The sequence below is a fragment of the Grus americana genome, chromosome 2 (assembly GCF_028858705.1).
Source record: "Grus americana isolate bGruAme1 chromosome 2, bGruAme1.mat, whole genome shotgun sequence".
Classification (NCBI taxonomy): Eukaryota; Metazoa; Chordata; class Aves; order Gruiformes; family Gruidae; genus Grus; species Grus americana.
The window spans coordinates 168,671,534-168,683,775 of record NC_072853.1 but is presented as its reverse complement, the minus strand read 5'-3'; the positions used below and the strand labels follow the sequence as shown (position 1 = coordinate 168,683,775).

At 64.7% G+C, this 12,242-nt stretch overlaps 1 protein-coding gene across 1 annotated transcript; it reads left to right on the top strand.

Annotated features, from left to right (window-relative positions):
• Nucleotides 1-6,609: 6,609 nt before the first annotated feature.
• On the top strand, nt 6,610-11,900 carry LOC129203628 (E3 ubiquitin-protein ligase TRIM7-like). The gene is made up of 7 exons (XM_054818417.1): nt 6,610-7,086; nt 8,150-8,236; nt 8,589-8,819; nt 9,207-9,229; nt 9,548-9,663; nt 10,002-10,034; nt 11,203-11,900. Exons 1-7 carry the CDS (start codon nt 6,679-6,681, stop codon nt 11,712-11,714), a joined length of 1,410 nt encoding a protein of 469 aa, XP_054674392.1. The 5' UTR covers nt 6,610-6,678; the 3' UTR covers nt 11,715-11,900.
• Nucleotides 11,901-12,242: the final 342 nt, after the last annotated feature.

Here is a 12,242-nt window from a genome sequence, read left to right as displayed (position 1 = left end):
GGGGCTGCCGACAGCTTCCTCTCCCTCCCCTCCCTCCCTCCATCCACCCCTCCAGCCCTCTTCCTCCTCCTCCTTCTCCTCCTCTTCCTCCTCCTCCTCCTCCTCTGCTCATCTCTCCCGCCCTCCCCTCACCCCCCCACCCCCGGCTCAGGGCATGGACATCAAGGAAGCTTTGTGTGGTAGCGTCGTCGTCGCTGGTCTGGTGGAGACGGCTAGGCTGATTGGAAATAAATTAATTAATTAAAGCAAGCAACGCGCGGCAAAAGTAAAAGATTATATATATATATAAAATTAACAGAAGCAGCTGATTTAGGGGGAATCCTCACCATCAGAAAAAAAGCAAACCAACAACGAAAGAAACCTGTACAGGGTGTTTTGCCGGAGTAGGACTCTTAACTGCTTTTTAAATCTACTGTTTGGTTTTTTAATAAATGTGGAGGAACTTTTTATTTGATAAGCAAACTTAGGATCGCCAAGATTTTTTTTTTTTTTTTTTTTTTTTTTAAAAATGCTCTGTAGGCTGATTCTGGCACAGTCACTTTTGTCTGGGAGCTCTGCAGAGGCGCTGCCTCGTCCCAGCTTTCGGGGCTGGACGCGACAGCCGCTCAGCAGCGCGTGGCGACAAGGAGCTGCCGGCCAGGGGGAGGTGAGTAATAAATAGATCCAGATGATGAGGAGGTTCTCCGTGTGTCTAGATTTGAAGCGCTGATAGGTGCCTGCCCGGCTCTCGGGGCTGTGATGCGCTCCTGAATTATACAATAGAATAAAATACTAGTTGCAGTAAAAGAACCTTTTTGCTGGTAGGACCCCATCAGCAAGGCTCCTCCAAACACTCATTTCTAGCGCTTAATCCTTCCGCAGCGGCAGACGCCTTTCCGGCGAGCGGCGACCCCGGGCGCCCATCCCTCCCGCCGCTATGAGAGCTGCACCGAAGGCATCGCCGGCTGGCGCGAGACGCGGGAGCAGTTCGTAGACGCGGGTCTTGCCGCGGGGCGCTGCGGGGCCGTGATGTACCTGTGCGCGCGACCTTGATGTGTTTAACTGCTCTTCTGCTCTCTCTGAAGCGCGCTGCGGCGAGCAGGCTGGCCTCGCCCTCGCCGGTGGCACCAACCGCGCGCTCCCCGGCGGCGGGAGCGATGAGACTCCTGCCCCAGATGGAGGAGCCGGTCCTGGGCTGGCTCTGAGCAAAGCCCCGGCCGAGTCAGGGCTGCCCACGGGAGATTCCTGTGGGTGGGACGTGGGTCGGTCTCCTTGCTGTTGGTCTGAGCTCCTGTCTCCAGCGGCTCGGTTCTCCGTGGTCCTGGCTCGTCCTCGTCGCAGCTCCCATAGCGGGGCTGCGGCTGGGTGAGATGCACCGGAAGGGCCGGGCCGTGGCCGGAGCGGTGACGCCGGCTTCCCGGCGCACACCGGGCTCCTGGACGACGGGTGCCGTGGGGGAAGATGGTGTCAGATCTCATGTTGGACAGTGGCATCAATAAACAGAGCGATGATGGAATAAGTTGTTGGGACCTGTTAATGCCTTTGCGGAACCAAAGTCCTCGCCGCAGCACTTTGCGGGTGTATGAACCCCTCCTAAATTTGTCATTTGCAGCCTCTTCCGGCTGGAAAGCGCCCGAGGGCTGCGCTGAGAGCCACCAGCCGGTCACCGGTGCGGAAAGGAGCATTTCGGGGCTGCCAGGGCCGGCTCCAGTCGAGGTTCCTGCGTTGCCCGTGCTGGGGTGCTGCTCGAAACTCCCTGGGAGCAGTTTGGGGTTTCGGGTTGTGGCGTGCAGCCTGGCGAGGTTAAACGTGCTGCGACGGGGCTGATATCCCGGGAGGGAGGCGCTGGCGCGGGACTGGGGGGGCCCGGCTGCAGCCCCCGGGGCCGGCTGGCTGCCCCGCGCCCCTCGGCAGCCTCCCCGCATCCCCCTCATCGGGACTAAATGCAATTAGGGGGGACAAATAAATTAAAAGCAGAACTGACTCTGGTCCTCAGCAGCTTGTGTTCTTCACGCTGGCGGTGCCACGGACCTGGCGCTGTCCTTTTTTCTTCCTAAAAATGGACGGGTTCAGCTGGTTTTTGGCAAAGCAGCCGCTTCGCTGCCCGTACTAGCAGAGGGGGCCCGGCTGCCCCCGCGCAGCGCCGGGACCTGCCCGGGGAGCCCAGGAGACGCGCAGCCCCCTCCTCGCCTTGGCCAGGCCGGCAGCGCCCGCGCTCTGCTCCGCGTCGCCGGGCCCCGTGCAGCAGTTGCTCTCCCGCTTGTGCTGCTCCTCGCCGGCCGCGCATGCACGTAGCTGCGTCGGTCGCTGGACGCTGCCGGGATTTAACAACGTCCAGGTGACCTTCAGTGGCTCAAATGTCAACAGCCCATCTGCAGCCGCAGCTCCCACGCCGAGCAGGGGACGCAGCCGTCGTGGCGGGCACCGAGCTCAGAGCGCCAGCGGCACCGAAAAGCTGCAGAGGTGGCGGTGCTGCGGGGCACAAACCTGGGGGCGGCACGTGCGGTGAGCAGCCTCGCCACCCCCCCCGCCCCGAGCCGTCTGCAGGTTATCAGCACCCTCCGCTTCGTTTCGTTGCAGGCGGGTTCGTTCTGGGTGTGCTGAACTATGGGGGGTTATCGGCACCGTCCTGCGGCGGGACCGACTCTTCGAGGGCTCGTGTCACCGCAGGTTTGGCACCGCCACGCTCGCCCAGGGTGCCGGGGGAGCTGGACGTGGCAGCACCCAGAAGGCAGCAGCCCTGGGGACAGGGGACGAGCAGGAGCCACCGCCGCGGTGTGAGGTGGGCAGCGTATCCCCCCCGCCCCGGCAGCGCCCCAGCGCCCGCACCGCAGCCCAGAGGCTCCGGCTGAGGGGGGAAACCGGGCTGGCACCCCGGCATGCCGCAGCGACGGCGAAGCGGGGGGACAGAGAGCATTGTGCCGACGCCACCGCAGCTGCCGGGACGGAGTCTGGGAAGCAGGCGGGGGGGTGGCAGGGCGCAGGCAGTAACCACCGGGGACGGGTGTCATTCGGCCGCTTCATTGCCGGGGACAGCTCGGCCGCCAGCAGCGCGTCAGGGATGTGCGGTGCCCCCAGAAGGGCTTGGGGACACTCCTCGGGCCCTGGCCCGCAACGTGCCAGGGGGGCGATGGAGCGGAGCCAACGGCTGCACACGGGGGGAGGGTTTTGGGCACCCGCTGCCCGCAGGGGCTGAGCCCAGGGCCGGCACAGCGGATACGTGCCCCCGCAGCCTGCAGGGATCCCCGAGGGGGCTCGTGGGGCTACCGGAGGCCCTCTTCTCTTCCCTAAGCGCCGCTGCTGCCCTCCGGGGGTTTCAGGGCTGGGGCGAGAGCAAAGGAGCCACCGGGAGAGCCACCGGCGGCCGTGGGGTGCAGGGGTGAAAGCCGGAGCCCCCCCGCCCCAGGGTGGCCGCTCGGTTTGGCGAGACTTCACACGTGCGGGAAGGGGCCGGCAGCAGGCGGCGAGGCAGCCGGCCCTGGGGAAACGGCTCACGGACCGGATTACGCTCGGCTCCCGCATGTCACAGCTGCCGCGCTGACACAATCCCTTAAACCGCATTAACCCCCAGCCCCGGCGGGTGGGAAGCGGCTCCTGCAAGCGCGAGGCCTGGGGAAGGATCCCGCTCCGGTCCTCCAGCCTGCCCGCGATGGCCCGACCTGGGGCGCAGCTCCCCGGCGCTCCCGGGCACGTTTAGGTTATAAATTATTAAACGTATTTAAACAGCCAGAGCATCCGAGGTGGCTGGCAGCGCTGTGCCGAAGCGCGCCGGCTCGCAGGCCTGGGCACCCGGGAAGGCTCCCGCTGCTGCGGGGAAGGGCAGCGTCCCTTTTTTAAAGGATTTCTGAAGCCGGGAGGTGGGAGCCCAGCAGCAGGCTCCAGGCCGCGCGCTGTCCCACGGGGTGCAAGGGGCGCAAGGCACGCTCTGCCTCTTGCACCAACGCCCGCGTGCAGGGCGGGATGAGACTCACGCTCACACTCACGCTCGCACGTGCGCCAGCCCTCCCTGGGCTGTGCCCGCCGGCTGCCAGAGTCATCCTCGCTCCCGCGGGCTGCCCACGGCCACGTGTGTGTGTGCGCAGATGTGGGCACACGCACCGCACACACAGGGGGGCCCTGTGCCCCCCCCGGCTTTTCCCTGCTCGTTCCTCCCTGGTTTGCACACGCACACACACGCTCACATGCGTGTGCTGAGATCCAGGCACACAAACATACAGTGGGAGAGACAGATACCCCCACACGTGTGCACACACAGAGACATGCATACACACGTGGAACGACACGGGGGCACACGCTGGCACACCCACCGACACTGATACACACACAGATGTACACCTACACAGCAACAAGCAAATACCTGCATGGAGACACACGCACAGAGACACACGTGCACATACATGCGCCCACACACATGCGCACACACACACATGCATACACATACATGTACAGGCAGACACATGGCCACGCAAAAATGTGCACCCACACGCAGGCAGACATGTACAAAACCGTTCACACTTGCACACGCACATACACAGAGAGGCACGCGTGCACCCGGCACATGCACACAGACACACGTAGACACAGACGCGCTTTACGCCCGTGCGTACACGCACATGCAGATGCATGCCCAGCCACGTCAGGACATGCAGGCACGCACACACAAACACACACACATACCCACAAACATGCATCCGCGTGCCAACACAGGCACATCTGCACAGATATACACACATGCGTGCCAACACACGTGCACAGATACGTCACACAGATCCATGTGCACATACACGTACATACAACATCCACAGGCACACAGGTGCATGAGTGTGTGTACACGTTTACATACACGCATGCACATGCCAACGCAAAGGCACACAGGTATGCGCGTGCACACACACACGAACACACATGGGCACACATACGGGCACACAGAGATGCACTGATGTACACACGTGTGCCAACACATGTGCGTACACACACATATATACACGTACATGCATGTACACATCCGTGCACACACCAACACACATGCACGCGCTCATGCACACACCGATGCAACAGGCATGCGTGCATGCACGCACGTATGTACACATCACACACGAGCGCACTCGCACACATACACGCACACAACTGCGCACACACACGTCAACATACACGCACACGGGTACGCACATGCAGGCACACCTATGCACATACGCCTGCGCTCACGCCTGCACCCCCCCCACGCCCGCACCCCCCCACCCCCCCGCCTCCATGCCCGCACCCCTCCCCACACACCCCCCCCCCACTCCCGCACATCCCCCCGCACACCCCCGCGCCCACACCCCTCCCCGCGCCCACACCCCTCCCCACGCACACCCCCTCCCCTGCACACGCCCCCACGCACACGCCCCTCCCCACGCACACCCCCTCCCCACGCACACGCGCCCCACGCACAGACCCCCCCGCCCCCCTCCACGCACACACACCCCCGCACACCCCCTCCCCTGCACATGCCTCTCCCCACGCACACCCCCTCCCCACGCCCGCACCCCTCCCCACGCACACGCCCTCCCCTGCACACGCCCCCCCACGCACACCCCCCCGCACACCCCCTCCCCACGCACACCCCCTCCCCTGCACAAGCCCCCCCACGCACCCCCCCCCGCACACGCCCTCCCCACGCACACGCCCCCCACACCCCCTCCCCTGCACACCCCCTCTCCACGCACACCCCCTCCCCTGCACAAGCCCCCCCACGCACACCCCCCACGCACACCCCCTCCCCACGCACACCCCCTCCCCTGCACAAGCCCCCCACGCACACCCCCCACGCACACCCCCTCCCCACGCACACCCCCTCCCCCCCACACCCCCTCCCCTGCACAAGCCCCCCCACGCACACCCCCTCCCCACGCACACCCCCTCTCCACGCACACCCCCTCCCCTGCACAAGCCCCCCCACGCACACCCCCCACGCACACCCCCTCCCCACGCACACCCCCTCCCCACGCACACCCCCCCCCCCCACACCCCCTCCCCTGCACAAGCCCCCCCACGCACACGCCCTCCCCACGCACACCCCCTCTCCACGCACACCCCCTCCCCTGCACAAGCCCCCCCACGCACCCCCCCCCGCACACGCCCTCCCCACGCACACGCCCCCCACACCCCCTCCCCTGCACACCCCCTCTCCACGCACACCCCCTCCCCTGCACAAGCCCCCCCACGCACACCCCCCCGCACACCCCCTCCCCCCCACACCCCCTCCCCTGCACAAGCCCCCCCACGCACACCCCCCACGCACACCCCCTCCCCACGCACACGCCCCCCCACGCACACCCCCTCCCCTGCACAAGCCCCCCCACGCACACCCCCTCCCCACGCACACCCCCTCCCCACGCACACCCCTTCTCCACGCACACCCCCTCCCCTGCACAAGCCCCCCCACGCACACCCCCCACGCACACTCCCTCCCCACGCACACCCCCTCCCCACGCACACCCCCTCTCCACGCACACCCCCTCCCCTGCACAAGCCCCCCCACGCACACCCCCCACGCACACCCCCCACGCACACCCCCTCCCCCCCCCCCCCCCCCCCCACGCCCCCGCCCCCCCCCGCGCCCCCGCCCCGGCCCCTCCCGCAGAGCCCGCAGGCGCAGGGCGCAGCCCCGGCCCCCGGCTCCCCGCCGCCCTTTCCGGGAAGCGGCTGGCCGGCGGCATGGCGCGGGCCGTGCTGGCGCTGGGTGACCGCCTGCAGGCCGAGGCCACCTGCCCCGTGTGCCTGGAGCTCTTCCTGGAGCCCGTCATCACCGAGTGCGGCCACAACTTCTGCGGCCCCTGCATGGCGGCGGTGCTGGGGGACCCGCCGCGCCCCGCCGCCTGCCCCCAGTGCCGCGCTGCCGTGGCCCCCGGTTCGCTGCGGCCCAACCGCTCGCTGGGCGCCGTGGCGGGGCTGGCGGGGGCCCTGGAGGACGAGGCGCGGCGGCCCCGCTGCCCGGCCCACGGCGAGGCCCTGGGCCTCTTCTGCGAGAGCTGCCGGAGCCTCCTCTGCCCCCTGTGCCGAGACGGGCCCCGGCACCGCGACCACCGCGCCCGCCCCGCCGAGGAGGCCGCCCAGGAGCTCCGGGTAAGGGAGGGGGGAACCGGGGAGGGGGGGCTCTGGGCAGGGGCTGGGGTCTCCTGGGGAACCGGCTGGGTCCCCTCGGGGCACGGGTCAGGGTGCCCTGCGCGTGTGGGCTGGGGTCCCGTCCGGGAACAGGGCAGGGTCCCCTCCGGGAACGGGCTGGGGTCCCCTTGGGGCACGGGTCTGGGTCCTCCAGGCACAGGTTGGGGTCCCTGTCCACTCATGGATTTGGGTCCCCATCTAGCGGCTGGCTGGAGTCCCCATCTGGGTATGGGTTGGGGGGTCCCTGTCAGGGTACAGGTTAGGGTCCCCACCTCGCCGTGGCTTGGGGTCCCCGTCAGGGTACAGGTTAGGGTCCCCACCTCGCCGTGGCTTGGGGTCCCTGTCCAGCCGCGGGCTGGGGTCCCGTATCCCTGCCGGTGGTGCTGGTTCTCCCTGGCTCCTGCTGCCCATGGCCTCCCCCCGGCCCGTCCAGGAGCGCAGGTCCCTCTCGCTGCTTGGGGGTCCCTTGTGCCCCACACGTCCCCAGCCAGGGACAGGGCTGGGGCCACAGCTACAGGGGACGAGGTGCCCCCCCGAGATGTAGGCTGGGGTCCCCCCGCCAGGAGCCTGCTCTGCTGCAGGGCATGGCTTGGAGGAGCACGAGGGGCTTTTTAATACTCCAGCGAATTTACGGAGTGCGTCTGAGACACAGCGCTGCCGTCGCTTCAGACCTCTTCCCACAAATCCCACTTCTAACACCAAAAGTTGTTTTTCCTAATTAAAAAAAAAAAACCAAAAAACAACCCACCCAAACCCACAGACTTCAGGGTTTCCACATGAAGCCGTTCCAGAAATACTTCCGGCCAAAGCAGCTGCGCACGGGGATCTCCCTAGGCTGGCTGTAGCGCCTGCTTGGCAGGGGGGGGGGATGCTGAGCTGAGCTCAAAGCCCAGCCCAGCGACCCTGCAGAGCCGTACTGTCCCCACGGGCAGTGACATCATCTCACTCCTGCAAATGTGAAATGAAAGCCCAAATTCACCAAATACACGTCATTTGGGGTTTGTTTTTTTTTTTCCCCCTCCAGGAGACACTCCAGAGCAACCTGGGTTTTCTACAAAAAGAGAAAGAAGGATTTAAGCCCGAAGGAGAAAAGGAGAGCGATGGCTTGCTGGTGTGTGTTTCTCTCTCGGCGCCCTCCTGCCTGCGTACCCCCGTGTCCCCACGGGCCTGTCCCATCGTTCCCTCTCCCCATAACATATTTCTCTCCTCTTCCCTAACAACACTATTTTCTCTCTCCCTCTGTCCGTCCCACCTATCCTTCTTCCATCCTGCTCTCGTTCAGACTTCGCAGTCAGCAACACCCAGACTTGCCACTCCTCTCCCCCCTCCGTTCTTCCAGCTTTTCCTCTCCCAAAACTCTTCTCCTTGTCCCCACGATCCTTGCCCCGCTCTCTGCCCCGTGCCCACGCGGAGGCGGCCGGAGGATGGCATGGCTGAGCGGCCTCCGCGCGGGTGCCTTGCAGGGGAAGGTGGCCTCGGAGCGGCAGAGGCTGCAGGACGCCTTCAAGCAGCTGCAGCAGTTCCTGCGGGAGCAGGAGGGCGTCCTGCTGGCCCAGCTCGACCGGGCACGTGGGCAGCTCGCCGAGGAGCGCTGCCAGTACGTCTCCAGTGTTTCAGAGAGGAAATCGCTGCTGGACACGCTGATTGCGGAGATAGAGAAGAAACGTGACCAGCCGGTGGTTGAATTCCTTATGGTGAGGCTGCCTTGCCCACCCGGGCGCTGTGACCCCCCCCGGCGAGGCTGGGGGCACCCGCTTGGCACCCTCTGCATCCCGCTGCCCGCGCAGCCCGGAGCCTGGGAGCAAAGCACGGCACGGTGCCGGCCGGCGTGCCAGCGGCCGGGCTGTGACACTGCGGTGTGTGGTGTGGTGTGGCTGGTGTGAGCCTGGGCCTGCAGTGTGAGCTGAGGGAATGCGAGGATTTGGGTGAGCAAGTCACCGGAGAGTCCCCAGGAGAGTGGTGTGACCCCCCCGTCCCCATCACCCCGCTGCACACAGCAGGGGAGTGACTGCGACTCGGTGCCGGGGGCCGCAGTCCTTCTCGGCAGTGCCAGAGCTGACCTGGTGTTTCCTCTCTTCCAGGATGTTGGCAAAACCCTGAGCAGGTACGAAAGGGGCTTGGCGTCGCTCTTCTCCCCCTCTCTCTGGGCAGAGGTTTGGAAATGCTGCAGGCGGCCGAGCACTGCCGCCGGGAGGGAGGTGGCTTTGCCCTGCCGAGTCTTTGGGATTTAACGTGATGTTATCGGCCGCCAGCGGTCGTTGCACCCCTGTTAAGGATGGGGTTTCCGTGCTGGTACCTGGGACGCGGCTCCCCTGAGTTCTGCGGCCGGAGGTTTCCTCTCGCTGTAGGGGGTTGTCCCCCTGTTTCTCTCCTGGCCCTGGCTGCTGGGGTCAGAGCTCCTCTCCGTGTTGTTCCCCCCTAGCTGCGAGGCGGCGAAGGCCCCGATCCCGAAGCCGGTTTCCCCGGAGCTGCAGAGGACCGTTCAGAGCCTCTCTGAGATGAGCCAGCTGGTTGTGGGTGCAGTGGCCAAATTCAAAGGTAAAGCAAAGAAGCGGCAAGCGATGCCTTGCCGTGTAGCTGGCGTCTGGGCCCCAGGCGGCCGTGCTGCTGCTCCAGGGCACCAGGCACTGCTGCGTCCACGCCGTGCTTCCCGTTGAGCTCAGCTGCAGTGGGAGATCGTCGCCGCCCACGGCCTCTGCCTGGGATTTGGGAGCCAAACACGCCTGCTCCAGACAGGACCCGTCTCTGAGATGGGCTCTGCTGGAGCCCAGGGCTGCTGGGGAGCAGGCTCCACGTCTGGCTTGCTGTCCTGATGGAGAGCAGGAAAGATCCCACAGGAGGAGAGAGCCTCATGCATCTTCCTTTCCTTCCTCTAGTGAACCTGCTGAGCGAGATGGACAGAGAAATGGGTGAGTTTTTGGAGCTGATGGGCACAAACAAGGGAGAAAAGCTTTCCAGAATGAGTTTCCTTACGTCCTGGGGGCAGAGATGGGCTCACACCACAACAGCTAAATCCAGGGTCTCTCTAGAGCTGGGTCCCTTCGTTTTGGCTGGGCCTGCTATAAAAACCCCAGGTCCGTCCCCACGCCAGGCAACACCCAGCGACTCTAACGCCCAGTGAGGGCCGGATAGCACGAGGCCCTCGGCTTCCCTATCTCTGGAGACTTTATCTTCTTTTGCTGCGATGCAAAGACTGTGACTAGTTAAGCAGAGGGGCCGTACGCATTTTGAGCTGGCTTTTAGGCGCAGATCAGAAATGCCTTTGCAGACGCCCGGGGTCCATGCAGTGCTGGCAGCATCGCAGGGCTCGGGGCTGGCTGGCGCCGTTTGTGGTGAGGCCGGTCTCTCCCCTCTCAGTTTTTGGGATGAGGGACCTGGCGCACAGGATGGGCATGCCTCGGTTTCCCTCACGCCGGGGTGCCCACCGTGAGCCGGGGCCCCAGAGGAGTGGGCTTAGCAGAGGGCCTGGGGTGGTGGCACTGCGCAGTGTCACCTCTGTGGCCTTGTGGGATGGCCACGGGATGGCAGCAGATCATCCCACATGAACAGGCGGCTTCTGCTCTGCAGTGACGTTGCCTGGTTGCTCCTTGGAGCGGGGTCGGGAGCTGTTTTTCCCTTTGGTGAGCATTTGTCCCCCTTGTCACTTGAGCAGGGACTGGCCTGGCACGCTGCTGCCTTGCAGGCAATGCTTCCTCACACCCACGGGGATATATTGCCCCCCCACGCCCAGCCTGGCTGCAGCCCCAGCACGCTTAGCCCCAGCAATATCCAGCGCAGGGTTAGCAAAGCAGGTTTAGCAAAGCCCGTTACATCTGTCCCCTGCGTGCGGGGACGCTGCCTGGCTCCATCCTGCCTCAGGGAGCGTTGCTTTGCCCGTGGGTCCTGGCGTGGAGGGCAGCAAGTGCCCCGTGTCCCGTGCTGCCCGAGGGGGCTGTGGGCACCGTGTGCGTGCACTCCCGGGGCATGCGTGCCCGCTGTGCTCACAGGACATGTCCCAGCCCCATGGAAAAGGAGGGAGAGGTGCTGGTTCACTCCTTGGCGGGCAACGGACTGACATTTCTCTCTGTTGTGCATTAGTGAAGGTGACGCTGGACCCGGAGACGGCGAGTCCACACCTGATCCTTTCAAGGGACCGCAAAACCGTGCGGCTGGGAGACAGAGAGCAAAACCTCCCCGACACCCCCAAGAGATTCACAGGTAGCCCCAGTGTCCTGGGCTCCCAGGGGTTCGTGGCCGGGAGGCATTACTGGGAGCTGGAGGTAGGGAATGGGGACAGCTGGGCCGTGGGGGTGGCTGTGGAGTCCGTGCGGAGGAAGGACTCACTCAACATGGCCATGGGGAAGATCTGGGCCCTGCGGCTGGGCTGGGATCGCCAGTACACGGCGCTCCACATGCCCCCCACCCCGCTGGTACTGAATGAAGAGCCCCAGAAAATCAGGGTCCACCTGGACTACGAAGCGGGCGAAGTGACCTTCTACAATGCAAAGAACATGGTGCAGATCTTGCAGTTGAAGGCCTCCTTCAGCGAGAAGGTCTTCCCATACTTTTGGCTCTGGTCACAAGAAAGCTACATCCAGCTGTGTGCCTGACGGGGTCGGATGCCTCCTGGTCCCCTGCCTGTGCCCTTGGCTAGCTGAGCAGGCGAGAGGCATGGGAATGACGCAGCTCCGCTTTGCAAACTCACTGCAGCTCTGCCTGGGCTGGATCCCCTTTGCATGTTGCTGCATGTCCTCTTGCCAAGTCCTTTGGAGCATTAAAGATATGTTGTCCTGCCTGGGGGGTGTCTGCATACTGTTATCCTTGCCAGATCTCACAGTGACGGTGTCCCACCTGTCCCTGTGGGCACTGAGGGCACACACAAATAAGCAGAAGAGAAGCAGGGAAGATGCTCTGGTTGCCCATGCCGGTCTTTGGCAGCACTGCCTGGCTTGCTTTGGCTTGGTGTGGTGTGCTCTGTTGTGGGCAGCATGGGGACGCAGCCACCCCACACCCAGAAACCCAGGGTGGAGCCGCGGAGCTGCTGATAGTGGTGGTAACTGCTCATGTAAAACTGTAAAAACTGTTGCTTGAAAGGAAAATGTTCAGGGAGGGGACAGGGCTGACTGGGGAGCTGGAGT